We start from the raw sequence: 20,317 nt of genomic DNA, 5'->3' as shown, positions 1-20,317 counted from the left end.
AGGATTATTGATGGAGAACAATCTTCCTTTCTGAAATATCAGAGTAGGGAGAGAGCAAATGGCCTGCCCCCTAGCAGAGTTCACAAAACATCCAGGATGAAAAAACAGTTTCAGCTTCTTACTTTCATTAGCATGCTCAGTCCCCCATGGCTGGTTACCTCTTAAATTATAAAGCTTTTCCAATCTATGGTGGCCAAAGGTCATTTCATTCACTCAACAGAAGAGTCAATTTAGCTTTGCATGGTTTCAAATTCTTGATATTTCACAAAACATCACAGCACTAGTGGACTAGCTTTATGCTTGAGTTATCGCTTAGGGATCAACCTCACAGGTCAGATTTGATAGAACAAGGTCTATCAAAAATGCTGATGCATAGGTATGGCTCCTTATAGAGTGACCGGCCTCCTTTTTCTTTCTTCTTCCTACAACCCTGCCCCCCTCCCCAGCCAAAAAAACTTTGTTAGTGAAAACCCTGGACATTTTATTCAATAAGAATTAACTTTGGGATGTTTTAAACAATTATCTCATTACCTGCAACTCTCAAAAAGCCTCAGGAAGAACCTGAGATCAGAGCAGACACCAGATTTTCAAATTTCTCAGATATAAGAAGTCTATGATTTTCTGGCTCCACCAAAAATGCTGAGATGAGCTCCTCTAGTCAGACAGCAACAGTGTATTTTAAAAAGAGAATAGGAAGTAGGTTAAAAAAAAGTTAGATAATTTATTCTGCAGAGAAGAAAAAGGTAGAAGTGATGCAAATGCTGAGTGGAAGCCTGTTCCATAGTACCAAACTCAATTCACTGCTTCAGCCATGTTCTGGATTTTGCTTTGCCAAGCACTGCCTAATTAAGAGCTTTGGATGCCAAAAATTACTAACTGTGAAAGGGACAGCACTAAAAATATTATATGAGCGCCTATCTCAGCCAATTGGAAGTTAGTAGACAGACATAAAGCTCCCTAATTATGTTTCCTTAGTAAATTACAGCCACATACTGAGAGATCTATCACTAATGGGATTTTTCCTAATAATTCAGCTTCACTGGTTACTTCTGTAAGGGAACCATCTTTGCATCAAATTTTAGTTATTTAAAAATTTAAGACACTATAAAATTGAACAAATGAAATTTTAACAGACTTCCAGTTTAGAACCTCTAGACTACATGAGTGCTATATAAATATGAACTGATGGGTAGTGAAAGCAATCTTCTCCTTTAATGTTAAATCATTCCTGACATTCTGAAGTGTTTTTAAAGGTATCTTGTGCATGAAAGAAATCTGGCTTCAGAACTGAAGAATTAATTTAAACAGTTTCTACAAAAGTTGTCAGAAGCATGACAGTATTTTTCACTTGGAGAGCAGAAGACCTCAATAAACTTACCAGGAAGAGTGACTAAATAGTAAGGCAAAACATGTAAAATGTATTGTGAGTTTGAAAGTTATTTCCCGGAAAATATTGCTGACATTTAAGTATTAGGCAAATGTTACAGTTCAATGCTGTTTGTCATGCTCAGTTTGACATTCAAGCCTAGAAGTGATGGTAATGCAGAAGCAAAGCTGGGACTGTAAGGGTATGGACACCACGTTCAATGTAATTAAGAAGCAACCTATCAACACTAAAACGGTAATGCCATCCCATCTGCCAAACCTTGCATTAGCTGGCACTATGCCTCTTGCCTGCTGCTGCTTCTGTTACCCACCTGATCCTTGGAGACCTGCTCTGATGGAGCGTTTATGCCAAGCTCTTCCAGAGGATAGACAATCTGTCGTCTTGGTCGCACGGGAACCATGTAATGAAGGGCAGATGTCAGAGAATGGGCACAGGGATTCTGAAACTGAAAGACAGCAATCTATATTTTAGCAGAGAGAATGTCAGCACAGTGCATCACAGATGTCTGTTGTATGGCTTTGCAAATACAAAATTCTTAGCTCTGTTGGCTAAATCTGAGAGAAAAATCAGCAAATAAACAAACATACTCAGAGCAGAGGAATGAATTGCAGATAATTCCTGACACTAATGAAGATAATTATGAGAGTAATTACATTACTATCTCTGTGGGAATGACAGATAAACAAGTGGTTTGGTTTATGGGATTTTTCAGCACAAGTATTTTCCCCAGGAGGATATTTTTCTCCATAGTGATCATGAATCAGCTTGATTTGACCTCATTAAGCTATGTTATCTGCTTACTGCTAACCTTTGCTTGTTTGGCAAAAAATGGTTATGAATATATATAGAAACTCTATACCCATCTAAAATGTCAATTTTGTCCAAGTGATAAATGTTAATAAACTGGCATAAAGTTGAAGTGAACAAAAACCCTAAAGTTAATGTGAATAGCATGGTTCATTAGAAAAAGCCTTATCCCGCTTATCACAGCATGACTGGCTGTGTCGTAACTTATGACATGAAAAAGGAAAAATAAGAGAATTACAGGAAATAGAAAATGAACATTAATGCAAACTAAATTACACTGAAGTACCTTTCCATCCACAAATATCAAAAACCCCTTAACGCTATTAATGTTACCATGTTGAGAACTGAGTAAAATATCACATTTACTGCTTAATAGAAAGCAACAATGAGTTAAAGTAACTTGAAGTAACTCACTTTAACCTAAAAATAGACCAGACTGGAATCATTAGGAAGATTTAACTTTTCTCTTCCATCCACTGCCATTAAACTCCATTTTTATAAGTGCCTCTGAAGAACCTGAGAACCTATTGCCATGCACGGACATTAGTTTCGCAACAGAACATTTATTAAAACTCCACAAAAATGCACATTAGCAAAGCAGGAAAACACATCCTTTTGAAAATGTGCATGTGTCTTACCTGTCAAAATGCCTTTATTTCAAAAGGTGACATTTTCAGAAACACTTAAGTTACTGAGGATATAATTAATCTCAATACCATCTAAAAGCAAGGCGCTTAGTTTAGCTAACCATACAGACATCTCCCATAGTTGAAGAAGAGATGAGCACCTCCAGAGGGCTTTCTATCCTAAGATATGTAGCTAGGATTGATGGATGAATTGCCTTCTGGAGGCACCATGTTTTCTCCATTATTTTTTCCTGGAGCCTAGGTGATTAGGCAAGACCAGATGCCAGCTTTTAGATGTCTACACATCAATGAGATGACACGTTTGAAAATTTTACCTTATGTCCTCCTTTCTTGCCTGAGACAAGACTGATGGCAATACAGACATGGGAGTATTTTCAAAAGAAACTTTTTTTGATGTTTTTTACTTAGACAAATTATGTGCTTCCCCAAAATGTACGTTCTGTCACACAGCACTAAGTTCTGATGGTTCTTCTGTGGCACTTGCAGAAGAACAAGTTTTGTTTTCAGTGGGAGTGAGGTGACCAGGTCTCATTGACTTTTAATGAAACACACTCTGAAGTACCTAAATCACTTTTGAAGTGTTCTTATATCCACTCAGATGTGTTTTTAAAATTGTCCCCTTGCATTTACTCATGCTATGTTCAATAACATCATTCTTCTTTTCTCTTCGCTACTCTCCTCTGTGCCCTGAATCTAAATCAGATACTGGTATCTCTCAGAATTCATTATGCAACAGAATATCTGTATGTGAGATAGCACAACTTGATCAAATTCTCTGTATTAAACTATGACAAGAAATACAGAAAGTTGGTAAATATTAAGATACTATATGTGCTTTATATATTGTCATTTAAAACCTGCTTGGTAACTAATTTGCAAGTAACATATAAGTATGCCAGTTGTATCAGCATATTAAAAGCAATTAAATAAAAACATTATGTTGGCCTTCTCAGTTGATGAGTAATATAAGTTTTCTGTTTTTCCAACTATGCTTCTAATACAGAGACAAGAGATGGAGCCAAACTTGGATTAGAGGTTACTACTCAGACACAGGATCCTACTTAGGCAGAATTGAGAATATGCTTGCTACTTCCTCCAGGAACAGCTGAGAATGGAGGAAAGGCAGCAACTTGACTATTGTTATTACAACACATTTATGTAGGAGGCTGAAGGAATGCACAACGCATCAGCAGTATGCGGACCTATGTGGGTAAAAAGCAGATCTACTTCTCCCAGAGACAAGTGAGGAAAGCGCAAACAAGTTACTCCTCTACTGTGCAGCTTCCAGGGCAATATAGTTATGTGTGTAACTTAAGACATCTAACTACATTTAGAGCTCAGTTGCTCAGTATCGCTCTAAATTCATTTGAAAAACAGGCATTTTTAAAGCATGATTCAGCTCAGAAGGAACCACCTTAGGAAGAGCTTCTCTCTCTTCACAGACTATGTAATAAGCCAAGGCCAAACACTTCAAACATATGTGCCTGAAGGTATTAGATTAGTCTAGACTACTTTACATGCAAGAATGATAAAACAAAGTAAAACTACTGTGCATCAGCTATGTCCATGAATGCAGATTCTGTGACACAAGAGGACAAGAAAGTATAGTCTGCTTAAAAAATTCATGTTTATAGTCATAGAAGCAAAAAAAAAAAGAAAAAGGTGAGCAACAGTGACAATATTTAAAAATAAAACACAAATCATTTCTTTCTTACCTTGCCTTCCACATACTGTGGATAAATAGGGTAGTAAAGAGAAGACTTGTGGGCCAAGCGAAGAATCTCCTTTAAAAAATGTTTGGTATAGTGATGAAATATGGGATTTAACACAAAGTGATAAAGATGTCCATGTTCCTCTCGTTGGTGGTGATAAAAATGAATGAAATCTTCAATGTTGTAATGTGAATGAATATACTCAATATCCTGGAAAATAAGATGTGATGAAACAGTTACTTTTACAATACTAAAAAAGTGCCTACATGTTACTTTTTATCTATTTAGTAACTAAATTTGAGCACTTTAATGAAGGCCTTTGAGAGTTATTCTTAATCAAAACATACTGGTTGAACACATCTTTCTTGACAAACTTAATATTGTATTAAAATTTATTTTTGTAACTTGTTCACATTTATTTACAGAGAATGCATATCTGACCCCATCACAAGAACATATGATACGATTTGATGGACATAATTAGAGGAAAAAAATTCTATGTTTTGTTCAAGACAGGGAAATCTAGGTCACCCTCTCTCAATGCTGGAAGTGAAAGAAGGGAATTTTACAGAGAAGAGCTGTTCAAGAAATCACTTCAACAAGTTTTCCCTGTCAATGTAGTAAAAGTTGAGATTTCTGCACATATATGCACTCCACAGAAACTATTGTAACCTCTTAAGTCAATGCTCTTGATATAATTAAGAACTGTCTTTGAAAACAGAAGTGACTACTCTTTATTTCAAAAACTGAGCACTACAGCTGTTGAAAGATCTAAAATCTGTCTTTTCAATATCAGAAGAATATTATAAAACAAATAAAAGCCTTAATAAACGCTTACTTTCTCAAGAAGAATGGATAATTGTCTTTTTTTTTGTACTGCAATGAAGAATAAGATTTTTTGAAGTTAACTGTGTGTGATTCATGTCACTCAGAAAATACTGTGGGTAAAAAATTAAATAAATTTAGAAGGAGAGCTGCTACCCTTTCCAGTATGCCACAGAAAACTGGTTATTGGCTTTGAAAATTAGGCAGTAAAATAGGTGATTGCAGCAAACTATTTAGAGGCAGAATGGTTTTGTCACAGAGAACCAGAAGAGATGCAGGTGGTACAGATTCGAAACTCAGTGGTTTGCTGCAAATGAAAGAATATTTTTTTCACCTGTGTAATCCAATCATCACCTATGACAAGGGAAATAATTATTCTTCTCTCTTTGCTGACTATGCAGATTGTAAATTTATAGAAGCAGTAGTTTTTGTTATGCATATTTTATGTTATATACTTGTATAGTGACAAGCATGGAATGCAGCCTTTGGTCTAGAGGGCTGTCTACATGTTACAGTGTTCATACCACAGAAACATAGCAAATGGGGAAAATATAAATACAAGTTACCATTTCATCTTTAACAATAGAAATGCCAACGATTTGATCCAAAGCTTCTGCTATGAATGCATGCACTGGGGTCCCATCCTACAAGGCAAAAAGAATACATGCATACTTCCTATTTCATTATGTTACACATCTCACTGCGCAATCGTAACTCAGTATTCCACCACATGATCACAGCTAAAATACTTTCCCAGTATGCGTTCTGTGCTTTACTCCAATTTAGCCGCTCTTCCTTAACTCTAGGCATAATCCCCAAACAAAGTATATATGGTTGGACTCTTGACCATACACCATCTTACTGAACTAAAGTTTAGGTTCATGATCTACCTGCTGTAGGCATGCTACAGGAGTGATATAGGATCATCCACTAATTTAGTCATGGAATAAGGTCAAATCTTAGGAAAGATTTTTAATTAAAATGTAAATATTCTCCATTAGCAATTCTATACAATAGATTTCTCTCCACTTATATGATTGGCAATGCTAATGCTTTTTTTCTTACATGGCATTTTTCATCATGCAACAAAAATGCAGATGTTCCCTACTATGCATTCAGCAGCTGTCCAGCCACATCATGGGAAGTAGAAAAAGGTTCCTATCATGTGACACAAAATGCATGTACATGCTTATCACATAATCAGATGTGCACGCAAGAAAAAACAGCAATGGAAAGCAGGCTGTGGGCTGCCAGAACAATGCATCTAGCCTGCTTCCATCCCTGCATTTGAGGAGTGCCCAGAGAAGAGGGTAGTTGATATAAGCCTCAGGTAAGATGAGTTATCAAGTCAGGCTGAATTCAAACAACCAACTGTAGGTTGAATATCTATGTATTATATAGGATATTAGTTTAGAACAACAGAACAAATACTGGGTGTTTTTACCAGTATTTACCCATTCTGTTATCATAAATATATTTGCAATAAATACTCACTGGATCTTTGCGAGCCAGAGTAAACATCTTCAAGTCATTTAATATACTTTCATTCAAGCTAAGGGTTTTAATGAGCATTTCAACACCAAGGATATCACTGGTTGTTGCTCTTCTTACATTAAATGACCTATAAGGAAAAAAAAGAGGAAAAAAAAAGAGGAAATGTTTGCTGTGCAACAAATCAAATTCTCATGCCTGTGAAGACAGGCCTTCCACAAGCACATCTTTTCAAACTTGAAATTGATAGATGTGTGTCAGTTGTTCCAAATGCATATGTTAAGTTACTGCATAATTACATAGAAGATCATACTCCATCTCCTTAAAACTCCTCAAGCACGTTGCTCCAGCTGCTATCAAGCACTCAGCCCAACGCAAAGGCTAGCCATAGCCTTAACCACAGGTATCACAGAGGCCTTATTTCTACAGGAAGGAGATGATGAGAGTCTTAAAGAAGCTAACATAGCTTATAGGAGTGTATGAGCCCACCCAACAGGCAGGCCATAGCTGACCCAAAGAATAAACAGGACAAAGCTCATTAACTCAGTCCATGGCTGAGGAGAAGATCTTCACTTAGTGCAATCTATCATAGTTCTTCTCCATTAAGTATAGCTGTGACATTTTACAGCAGCTGAGGAACTTTCTCTTGCTGCCTCTTACAGACGTCAACCTTTCCTGTTTAAGCAAAGTTCATATAATTAAGGTTTATAAAGTTCTGCTGTTCAAGGAATTCAATTATAACTTAATTTCCAAGAAACAAGACCATTTATTTACAGTTAATAAAAACTTGGAATTCATGTTCTACAGTTTCCATTCTTGTTCTTCTTTTCAATTTAAACTTCTATGTGCTTGTTCAGCCTGTTAAGTCACATCCAAGTTGATTTTGTGAAATATGGTTTTAATAAAAATCAGATCTAATAACTTAAAAAATACAGCTACAAAATTTCATAGCTTAAACCTTAATTGAACATTTTCAACTTGACTGAGAGCTCAAAAGCAGACATTTGATTACTAAATTGCATAATAAACCCTGTAGTTAACATCCAAGTTACTAACTAACCCTGAATTTTTAAGTAAGCTTCAGCTCAGTTTCCACTTTTCACATATTTCCACAGACAGCTGACTGCAAGACCAAACAAGCAGTTGAAGATAATCGAGCAGTTAGCAAGACATGTAATCTGGTTAGGTTCTACAACCCACGAGCATGCTGTCTTCCTGCCACTCCACTGAGCCCAGCATCTGAGTTCCTCCCCCCTCAACTCTGCAATAAATACAAGAGAAGGCAATCATACCAACAAAGAACTATATTTTTTAACATAGGGAAAATAGAACATGCAAAAATGGAAACTGCTTTAATAAAATTAAACAAGATCCACCATGAGTAAGAAAGAGTAGGAAGGATTATCCAAGGTCTGCGCATGCTCATTTCTCTTCCAGAAATGAATTAACTCACTTTGACTGCTCAGAAGCCAGGACTCTATTATTAGTATTATGCTTTCTGGTGAAAATTGAAGGAAAGTATCCATTAAGCATTTCAGCCTTTGCCTTGTCATCTGTTATTTGTTCTCCTTCGCTCTTAAGTAGCACACCTATGCTTCCATTAACAGCACTCTTGCTTTTTGCGTACTTAATACTTTTTCTTATTCCTTTTACAACTTTTGCTGATCAGTATCTCATTTTGTGCCTATGCCTCTTCTGATTTTGCCCTTTCATGTCTCTACATTCCCACTTTCTATGCCCATTTTACTTTTAATCCATTTTATGTGACTTTCTTTTCATTTGCGTGCCTTTTGAAAGCTCTTAGTACAACTGCAGTACATTGACCTTTTACTCTTTCATATTTTGCTTTTATCTAAGGGAGTATTTGCTGTTATGCACAAAGTTTTCTGTTCTTCAGAAACTTCCAAAATGCTTCAACTAGTTTCTTTCACAGCTTTGCTGATCCTGAACCTCACTCACAGGCTACTTTTTCCTACTTTCTCACATAGCTTCAGGGGGGTTGGAAAAAGACACTAATGGCCTTGTTCTGGTTTCATGGAAAGGATGGTATCCTTCAGAATGTGCACACTTTAATCAGAATTGTAAGGTCTTTAAAAAAACTTGATAATAAGTTTTATTTTGACCAAAAATAGCAAAAAGATCTATGACTACCAATCCTACGTCTGGATTACTGAACAACTGTGACTGAGATTAACAGGAATTACTACAGCTGGAAGAAAGAAGTGGATTTTTACATAATACATAGAAGCCCAATTTCATCATGTGGAAAAAAGCTTCTGTATAGGTCCAAGAGTAGCTGTCCAGTTCCTGCATGAGTTATTTGCATAACAGAGGTGATTAAGTATGCAACTAAAATAGAAGTATTTCTGTGTGACCATTCAATAATATAGTTACATTAATGAGACAAACAAAAGGAAAATCTCTATTACAATTTAAGCTTCATTTTTGGGGAAGTGTAGCCTTGTTATATAAACAGAGCATTGGAAAACACGTACTACATAACACAAATCATAGCAAGAGAGGTTCTGGGTCCCAGTTAACCAATATTTCAGACAACCAGAATATTCGGAATATCATAAAATTCGAAAAAATGTGAAATACATGACTTATCAGAAAAAAACAGAGATCAGTAAGATGGTATGTTCTGTATGTTCTAGAAATGCATTACTTCTATGATAAACACCCTTTGATGAAGACAGAATGATGCAGTAAGCAAGAAAGGCAGAGACAGAGCTTGTATCTCAGGTGATCTGCAAGGACAGAAGCTATGGAAAATTTGGGGAGTATTCACAATACCTAAATTCAGGCATCTAACCCCCTAGGTTCCCAATATACTGAATAGAGAGAGGCAGATTACTCCAGAGAAGATTCAAGACAAGATTAACTCAGATTTTCTGAATTTCTCTCTAAAAGCATTTGTATCTCTCCGTTGACAACATAAGGGATGGGGATGGAAGTTGGATTTCGAGCTTTTGCTGTAAGATCTCCACTGTTTTTGTTTTTTGTTTTTGTTTTTTTTCCAGCATTTTCCTTAATTCAGGTTGGAAGGGACTTGGAAGGTCATCTAGACTGTTTTCCTGCCCAAAGCAAGACTAACACTGAATTTAGACCAAGCTGCTTGAAAATACTCTTGGAGCTTTTCAAGACCTGACTGGATAAAGCTCTGAGCAATCTGGTCATGATCTCCTACCTGACCCTGCTTTGAGCACAGGGAACTGGGATGAGGGACCTCCTGAAGTCCCTTCCAACCTGAATTATTCTATGAAAACCCTAAAGATGGAGCTCTCACAGTCTCTATGGGCAACCTGTTCCAGTGCTTAATTACTCTCTTAGGGAAACCTTCTGTTCTCTTTTAACCGCGTGCTGTTATCACTGTCGCCAATGTACCTAGTCTGAAGGCCTTCTCACTAGGTTGACAAGCCTGTTGGCAAAGTTGCTCTAACCCCACTTCGTCAAATGAATCTCATGTTTCACTAAAAGTCCTCATTCCTCTAAAAGGGACGTATGGTCATAAAAGCCAAAGCACTGCCTGTGACACCACCCATGTAGCCAGCTGGAAACTCTCAGGATACAACTACACAACTACTCCTACTCAGCTTTTTCCCTTCATCTTAGGATTGATGAGAATGCCATCTGCATGCCCTTTGCTTGCAGAATGCTGTAGTCCCTCTTTATTTGTTTCAGGTCTCACTCAGCAATGTCTTTGGTGCCCATATGGATGAACAAGGGGCACCCTGAGAGCTGGACTAGCTTCAGCAGTCTCTCCACAACACCACATATCCAGGACCCAGATCAGCAGCAAACCTCCGGTGACAGCACACTGGGACAGCAGATGGGTTCTCCACCCCTGCAGAAGGGAATCTCCAACCCCTGTCACCTGACACCTTCTTTTGGTGCTGATGCACAGGTTAGGCCCCGCTGGCTCCAAAACCTCTCTTAATGGAGCTTGTTCTCCTTCAATGGCTATTTACAGCACTCTACCCATTCTTTCAGTTGAGACCTGAAGGTGGAGAAGGAGCCTTCCTCCTACTGCCAACAATTACAGGTTTCGAGGCTCCCTCATCTTGGAAGCCTCCAGCCATCACTCATTCAGTGGCAGAGTCTAGCTGTTTCAGCTTCTTTGGAGGGGGAGCTTGGGCTCCTGCCTCTGCGAGGTGCCCATGATGACCCTGTTATCTCCTCTTTTTCCCCACGGATGCTGTGTAGCTTGTCCCCATTGTGTCCAGCAGCAACTGTCTCCCCTAGGGCCCCTACCATGCTGACCGCTGAGGTTCCTGGTATGCCTCTGCCATGGACCCTTGAACAGCTTGGAGGTGTCCCCACAAGGGATGGCCAGCCCATAGCTCCCAATCTAGCAGGCCACTGAAGATATACATGCAGACATTTAAAATCAAGAACTCAAAAAACAGCTAACAGATACTTCCAGAAGCAACTAAAAGGAGCAACCCGAACTTCAAGAAAACAAAACCCAGAACAAACCTGAATCCAGAATAAATTAACAAGGCACCCAGCAACTGAAGGAAAATTAGCAGAAAGTGCAACTGAGAAACCTTAAATTGAATAAATAAAATTGGGAATAAACTTTACCAACAACTGCTGATGGGGGGGAGAAGCTGCCAAAAAACCAGCAAAATAACAAAAACTCGGTGGCCCCCTAGAAAGAGTAAATGAAACTCCACAACAAAATAAATAAATAAATAACTCTGCAAATAACTACTAGTTTAAAAAAAAATGCTTTGAAAAAAGCCATCATTTCAAAATCTCACAAAAATCCCCTTGCCTAAATAGTAGCTCCTATCCTAATAAATAAATGGATAAACACATAGACAAATGAACCCCACAAACAACTGCTGGGGGGAAAAAGAAAACTTGCTGAAATCTCCCTCCCTCAAAAGCATCAAAACCACAAAACAAAACTAAAACTAAAAAAATCCCTCTCTAAGTAAATACCCCCCAAACTGTAAATTAATTAAATAAACAAACCAAGCCCATAAAGAACTACTGAGCGAAAAGAAAGGAAAATAAAGCTCTGAAAAAAATCCCCAAAGAAAACCCCACCAAAACTCCCCTCGCTAAATAAATAAAAACCCACAAACAAACAAACAATCCAACCTCTCCTCAACCTTGAAAAAATTGGGAGAAAAAAGAAAAAAAAAAAAAAGAAAAAGGAAGAATCCCAAGCAAACTGCCAAAAATGGAAAGGTAGAAACTCCTCAAACTGACAAAAAATGGAGGGGGGAGGAGTTTTAAAAAATATCACCACCACCTTTGCTGCAAAAATGCCAAGGTAGGGGCAGAAACCAAGCAAGAACCCACTAACTGTCAAAGTCGCTATTAGCATCCTCCTTACAGAGGATGAGCATCTCATTACTCCCTAATCTACAGACAATTAGAGACTAAAGACACAGGCCCTTTTTCCTGTAGCTAATATAAATAAACAACAGATTACAGTACCACAAAGAATTAAAGGGCAGAATATGGAAAACTTGAGGTTAATTTAGGTGAAATCTACTGTCTTTGCAAATATTTCAAGATTCTTACAACATCCATCCCCACATCCCTAAGCACTCTGCTGATTAATGCAAACAAAAGCCACAGATTGAGGTTGGAAGAGGAAATACAGAAGCCCTGTTCCTGATTACCCTAGGCACAGTCCTGTGCTATTCAGCTATATTGCTTTTGGGACTCAAGCTATTGTTTTTGCAAGATGTTGTACTGTACCACGCAGATATACCATCTTGTCTTAAGGTAATGAAAGACTACTCATTTGGTGCTAAGTTGTATGACACAAGTAAATTCCGTAAAAGTACTTCAGAGAATATTTGTTGTCACAAGGCACATGACTCACTTGAGCAATCCAGCACGGTGGAATACATAAAGCTCATGATTAAATGTTGAAGTAGAGAAAGGGACAACTCGAACAAAACTCTGGATCAGATGGAACTCTGGTGCAAGATGTGGCACAACGATGATACAGAAGTCTTTGTCCTGAAAACATATGCAAAGAATACAAGCTCTTAGTGATCTCAACATCAAATTTACACAAAAGCTTCTGACTAGAAGGAAGGAAAAAAAAAATCCCACTCAATCTCAATGTAATACTTAAAATGTACGTATGCTGCAAGCATTGCTCTACCTGGACAGCATGATGTTTGGCAGCAATTGTAAATATAAGTAAGTAAAAAGAAAATAAAGTATCTTTAGGAGCTCAAGATAAAGTTGGTTTACAGAAATAGATCTTTCAGTTCCAGTAGTAAAGGCTAATGAGATAAGATCCAGAAATTCTCTGAAAGTCCTTCTTTTTTTATTCCTCTATAGAGATTACCTTTATGCTCATGTCTTTAAGGCTAATGTATTTTCCTTGCCATGTCCTTTTTTTCCTACCCTAAAATTCTGCTGCAGTGAAATTTTAGGACAATGGATATGTCTGGGATTATTTGCACATTTTGAACATCAACTAGAGCAGCATGTCCTGAAAGCCTGAACAAATAGTCTGTGCGCATGCATGGACTGACACCATTTTCACAGCAGACCTGATGAATTTGGGTTTGCATATGTACAGCTGAGTCTAGCTCGTCCTAAATTTGCCACTGCTAGTGTCCATGTGTTGCAAGGTACATATGCATAAAAACCTGGTATTGACAGTCAAGGCAAGCTCAGGAAGTGTGGGTTATGTGAGTGGACAGTGAGGTGGATTGAGAACTAGCTGAATGGCAGAGCTCAGAGGGTTGTCATCCATGGCGCAAAGTCCGGTTGGAGGCCTGTAGCTAGCAGTGTCCCCCAGGGCTCAGTACTGGATCCAATCTTGTTCGACTTCTTCTTGTCACAAATGGTGGAGGAGCCTACGAGGAAGGGTGTCCTGCTGGACCTTGTCCTTACCAACAGAGAGGGGCTTGCTAGAGATGTGAAGGCTGGGGGCAGCCTTGGCTGCAGTGACCATGAGATGATGGAGTTGAAGATCCTGCAGGAAAGAAGGAAGGCAATAAGCAGGACTGCAATCCTGGACTTCAGGAGAGCACACTTTGGGCTCCTCAGAGACCGAATTGGTGGAGTCTCATGGGTTAAGGCCCTAGAAGGAAGGGGGGTCCAGGAGAGCTGGCTAGTATTCAAACATCACTTCCTCCAAGCTCAAGAGCAGTGCATCCCTATGAGTAAGAAGTGCAGCAGAAGGGGCAGGAGACCTGCCTGGGTGAGCAAGGAGCTCTTGGCCAAATTCCGACAGAAGAAGAAAGTACACAGACTGTGGAAAAGGGGATAGGCTACTTGGGAGGATTATAGGAACGCATTCAGAGTATGTGGAGATGCTGCAAGGAAGGCTAAGGCCCAGTTGGAATTGAGTCTGGCAAGGGATGTTAAGAACAACAGGAAGGGCTTCTTCAGATACATCAACAGCAAGAGGAGGAATGGGGAAAATGTGGGCCCGCTACTGAATGGGGCAGGGGCCCTGGTGACAAGGGGTACAGAGAAGGCAGAATTACTGAATGCCTTCTATTGCTCCAGACTTCACTGCTAACAGCAGCCCGCATGAATCCTGCAGCCTGGATGTGAGGGAGAAAGTCTGCAGAAGGGAAGATTTTCCTTTGGCTGAGGAGGATAGGATTAGAGATCTTCTGGGCAAGCTTGACATCCACAAATCCATGGGCCCGGATGGGATGCACCCACGGGTATTGACGGAGCTGGTGGATGTTGTTGCCAGGGCACTCTCCATCATCTTTGAAAAGTCTTGGAGAACTGGAGAGGTGCCTGAGGACTGGAAGAAAGCCAGTGTCGCTCCTGTCTTCAAAAGGGCAACAAGGAGGACCCAGGCAACTATAGGCCCATCAGCCTCACCTCCATCCCTGGAAAAGTGATGGAACAGCTCCTTCCGGATGTCATCTCCAGACATATGGAGGAAAAGAAGACGATCAGGAGTAGTCAGCATGGATTCACCAAGGGGAAATCCTGCTTAACCAATCTGATAGCCTTCTCTGATGGAATGACTGCCTGGGTAGATGAGGGGAGAGCAGTTGACATTGTGTACATTGACTTCAGCAAGGCTTTTGACACTGTCTGCCATAACCTCCTCCTAGATAAGCTCTGGAAGTGTGGGTTAGATGAGTGGACAGCAAGGTGGATTGAGAACTAGCTGAAAGGCAGAGCTCAGAGGGTTGTCATCAGTGGCACGGAGTCTAGTTGGAGGCCTGTGGCTACTGGCGCCCCCCCAGGGCTCAGGACTGGGTCCCATCCTGTTCAACTTCTTTGTCAATGACCTGGATGAGAGGACAGAGTGCCTCCTCAGCAAGTTTGCTGATGATACCAAGCTGGGAGGAGCGGCTGACACACCTGAGGGCTGTGCTGCCATTCAGAGAGACCTGGACAGGCGGGAGAGCTGGGCAGAGAGGAGCCTCCTGAGGTTCAACAAGGGCAAGTGCAGAGTCTTGCACCTTCAGAGGAATAACCCTAGGCACCAGTACAGGCTGTGGGCTGACCTTCTGGAGAGCAGCTCTGCAGAGAAGGACCTGGGAGTGCTGGTGGATGACAAACGGACCATGAGCCAGCAATGTGCCCTTGTGGCCAGGAAGGCCAATGGTGTCCTGGGGTGCATCAGGAAGAGTGTTGCCAGCAGGTGGAGGGAGGTGATCCTGCCCCTATACTCAGCCCTGGGGAGGCCTCATCTCGAGTACTGTGTCCAGTTCTGGGCTTCCCAGTACAAGAGAGACATGGAGCTACTGGAGAGAGTCCAGCATAGGGCTACGAAGATGATGAGAGAGCTGGAGCATCTGCCCTATGAGGAACAGCTGTGTGAGCTGGGCCTCTTTAGGCTGGGGAAGAGAAGACTGGGTGGTAGGGGATTTTATCAACGTGTATAAGTACCTGAAGGGAGGGTGTCAAGGGGACGGGGACAAACTCTTTTCAGTTGTCCCATGCAAAAGGGACAAGAGGCAACCGGCAGAAATTGAAGCACAGGAAGTTCCGCCTGAATGTTAGGGGGAATTTCTTCAGTGTGAAAGTGACGGAGCACTGGCACAGGTTGCCCAGAGAGGTTGTGGAGTCTCCTTCTCTGGAGATATTCAAAGCCCGCCTGGATGCAACCCTGTCTACCATGCTCTAGGTGACCCTGCTGAGCAGGGAGGTTGGACTAGATGATCTCCAGAGGTCCCTTCCAACGTTACTGATTCTATGATTCTTCAATGACCTGGAATGAAGGGACAGAGTGCCTCTCAGCAAGTGTACTGATGATCCGAAACTGAGATAAATGTCTGATACATCAGAAGGCTGTGCTGCCCTTCAGAGGGACCCTGACAGGCTGGAGAGATGTGCAAAGAGGAATCTCATGAAGTTCCACAAAGGCAAGTCAACAAAGATGCAGACCTCTGCATCTAGGGAGCAATAACACCATGCACAAGTACAGGCTGGGGGCTGACCTGTTGGAAAGCAGCTCTGTGGAAGTCCTGGTGGACAAGTTCACCATGAGCCAGCAATGTGCCTTTGCAGTCAAGAAGATCAATGGTATCCTGGACTGCATTAGGAAGAGCATTGTCAGCATGTCAAAGGAGGTGATCCTCCTCTACTCAGCCCTGGTGAGACCACATCTGCACTAATGTGTCCAGTCCTGAGCTCCCCAGGACAAGAGAGACATGGAACTACTGCAGCAAGTCCAACAAAGGATTACTAAAATGATTAAGGGATTGGAACATCTCTCATATGAGGAAAGGCTGGAAGAGCTGGGATTCTTCAGCCTGGGGAAGAGGAGAATGATGGGGCATCCTATCAATGTGTATGTGAAGAGGATGGGGCCGATTCTTTTCAGTGGTGCCCAATGACAGGATGAGGGGCAAAGGGCACAAAGTGAGACACAGGAAGTTCCATCTGAACATAAGGGAAAACTACTTCACTGTGAGGGAGACAGAGCACTGGAATAGGTTGCCCAGAGAGTTTGTGGAGTTGCCATCCTTCGAGATATTCAAAAGCCATCTGGGCAATGTGCTCTAGGTGATGCTGCTTGAGCAGGGGTGTTGAATATGATGATCTCCGAAGTCCCTTCCGATTTCAATCATTCAGTGATTCTATGATCTTTTCAATAGAAAGGTACCATTTGAATCTCACTCCCTTTCTTCTTTTCAAGAATACTATGTGATTACTGCCTGGTGATTCCATTATGACATTTTGTTTCAAGGCACTACAGATGACAGGTGCAATGTTGGATGGATGAATTATTTTGAAATTTCAAATATTTTCTGTGCTCAGTTTCTTTAGGAACATAAGTTACCATGTTACTAAGTGCTGATGTTACTCTAGTCTCCATGTAGGAAAATTCCTGATGGCAAGCACTTTTAAACATAATGATATTTAGGACCAACTCTGTATCTCCAGTCACCAGGACCTGTCTCCAAGGGATGCTACTATGCAATAATTTATAGTGTGAATTTACAACACACTGCAGTGTACATTAGAATTGTCTTAGAAAGTGGAGTTACTTTAGAAAAAGATTGATCATGCAGGGAGTTAGAGTGAAAGAGTTACTGCACTGTAACTCTTCACAGTCTCCTTAGTTGCATATTAGCTTTGCCCTGTACATAAGATTTCAGTCTAACTGTTTAGGATATAGGCAAAGAATATTAATTTTCTTAATACTGTTGGTTTTTAGGCTTTAATTCCTTCCCCTTTCATATGTTTTCCCTGACTTTATTTTTGATTTAGACAAAGTCTGAGCCTATATATGAATTTAGAGGAGTTTGCTCTCTAAATCTGCATCTCAGAAGAGCTCCTATGGGACACAAGCAAAGAACTTATGTACACAAAGTCCAAAAGCAGCCAAGGAGAGATTCATGGCTCACAGGCCATGAATACAGCCAAACATCACTACCCATGGCGTACTCAGATGAATCACTCACGTAAGCTTTAGATTGTATCTAAATGTCCTGGATGACAACTGCGCTATTGTCCCACCACATATACACAGATTACTTTTTCTGGCTCTTCAACCTGATTCAAAACTATTGTTTGACATTTTTTATCCTAAGTCATTTTTGTAAGCACCAGGCACTCATGATGGAAACTAATTCCAAAGGCAGCATCAATTCCAGACAAATCAGAGCAAGAGCTTGAGATTCACACATGTGAGAAAATATAGAGAAAATACTACTTCACTTTACTGTTTAAATGAGGCATTATCTTGAGACTCTTTGAACAACTCTTCAGTAATCTTTCATTGGGATAATGAAGTCTTCTACATAGGCCTTAGAGGCATACTGATTATAAAGACTTTCAGAACAACTATGTGAATATCATAGCACATAGTAAAAGCTAATGAGCTAATTCCAATTTGTGTGTTGTTTCGCTACTGTCCAGCAATAATAAATGAACCCTCATAAGCTCTCCTTGTAAAACCTATATACATTTTTCCAAAGGTGAGAGAAATCTAAGTAGATATGTACAGATGACAAAAAAATATTATTTATCATTTCTTACAAGAAAATACACTTTTTACTTAAAACTTTGCTTATACATACTGGAAAAAGCTGGAAAACATAATGCAATAAATCCAGTGATCTGTAATCAAAAGCAAACATTGTTACATAAATAAAGTGCATATCAAACAGACTCTACATATTTCAAAAAATTTACTTCTCCCTATATGTAAGGGACACTTACTCACAATGCTAACCAGAAATTTCTGTTAGTTCATAATTAATCACTTGTAGATGTTGTATACACACATCAGTTGTTGACTTTGAACGCTTAAAGTAGCACTATAAACAACAAACCTCAACATTTGAATTCATATCAAAACTTAAGTCTCTTCCTTGAAAAGAAAAATTGAAAATTTGAGTCAGATGCTGCTCACTCAGAAGCACATTTCAGAAGACCTTCATAGAATGCCAGAGCACTACTAATATATAGTAAATTTATTTGTTGAGGTTACAAACAATTGTTGCTATGGTCCATACATACATAGCAAAAAATGTTGCTATATATTTTCATCATGTAGCAAGAGTTCTGCCACTATCCATTCGGTAAATCTACCCAATAGACTTTATCAGACTAACAGGAACATCACTACTTAGAAATTATTTTTGAACACTTTCTTCTTTTTCACTTCACACCTATTGGTTTAGAATAATTTCACTCTCTTTTCCACAGTGTCAGTGAAATGCGATAGTTGAGTTTAAAAAGACAAGCTAACAACTTCGTCCTGTTTCTCCTATGTGTAAAGATATCAAAAAGCTGTAAATTCATTAAATAGAATTATAATGAAACTTTATGCAGTATTTTTCCACAATAGAAAACGTCTTTTAAAAACATTCAGTACAGATATACATTACCTAAAAACACTGAGAAATAACTCCCCCCTCCAGACTTGTATTTAAAATAATCAAGTTACTTTTATTTCTTCACTAGTAATGTTACTGGATTGAAAAAGAAATAATTTAATTGAAATATGTGTTATTGAGTGAAAAATGTGAAAACTAAAAAAAAAGTTATAAACACAGATTTGGATTGGGGTATTATATAGTCACCTATATAATACATAATTTTGACTAGTTAATAGCATAGCAGAATGGGGGCAAGGTAAAAGCTATTGCAAGGTAGTTTTCTGTTCTCGAGCATCTAGTACCTACTTGGCAATATGAAACTCAAGCATGAAGGGAGATTTTTCAGGGGGCTTAAAAAGGTACCAGATATCTGCAGGTAGACTAGCACTTCACTTCTTTCACATTTCACTTCCAGTGCACTAACAAGCCACATGACAACTAGAGATTTGAAGAGATGGAAACATTTGGTGACTTTACTGAATAACACAAATTCCTCAGTAGTAAGCTCCCCTCGAGGGCTAAGATGCAATCATACCAACATTTCAAGTAAATTACTATTTCTGGATCCACGTTGTATTGGGTCAACAGTAACTCCTTTAGGACAAAATTCTCAGATACTGATCCACAACAGAATTACTTCATGCCATCCTCTCAGACACATTTGCTATTCTGTCTGCTTCTCTACAAACAGGATAATCAAGCTAATGCAAACTAGGGAACTATACAAAGAAAAATACGTATTTTAAAATACCAAGATCTACAGACTCCTCAGCTCTGAGGAGAGGATCTTATATGAATGCATCTTAGCAAAAGTCTACAAAAAGAAATCCTATCTTCCCCTCAGATATCCATCTTGGAATCCAGACTGTTCCAGAGATGTCTCCAGGGAAAGAAAAAAAAAATTGAGAGAGAGAGAGAGAGAGAGAGAGGGAGAGAGACGACAATCTGCAGTGTTCAGTGTTCAGGGCAAAGAAATGAAAGATCCTTATCCTAAGCAGGATGCTATGAACAGAGAACTTGAGATTATTTTCAGAGAGATTATTTTCCAACACTGTAACAGCAGAATTGCACTTCTCCATTGCTATTTCAGTATAATGGATAATCATCTCAATATTATTTTGAAATAAAAAGTGATTTTATTCTGGAATAATT

The 20,317-nt window shown here is 39.5% G+C and overlaps 1 protein-coding gene across 1 annotated transcript in view; it reads right to left on the bottom strand.

The window, feature by feature from the left end:
* CFAP61 (cilia and flagella associated protein 61) overlaps nt 1-20,317 on the bottom strand; it is a 130,474-nt gene that overhangs the window by 81,333 nt on the left and 28,824 nt on the right. The window contains 6 exon segments of the mRNA XM_062571172.1: nt 1,698-1,832; nt 4,557-4,763; nt 5,945-6,022; nt 6,873-6,999; nt 12,718-12,857; nt 18,362-18,401. Of these exon segments, the coding sequence (XP_062427156.1) occupies nt 1,698-1,832; nt 4,557-4,763; nt 5,945-6,022; nt 6,873-6,999; nt 12,718-12,857; nt 18,362-18,401 (727 nt within the window).

This window comes from Rhea pennata, chromosome 3 (assembly GCF_028389875.1).
Source record: "Rhea pennata isolate bPtePen1 chromosome 3, bPtePen1.pri, whole genome shotgun sequence".
Taxonomy (NCBI): domain Eukaryota; kingdom Metazoa; phylum Chordata; class Aves; order Rheiformes; family Rheidae; genus Rhea; species Rhea pennata.
The sequence above is the reverse complement of the archived record's forward strand: the minus strand, read 5'-3'. Positions and strand labels throughout refer to the sequence as shown.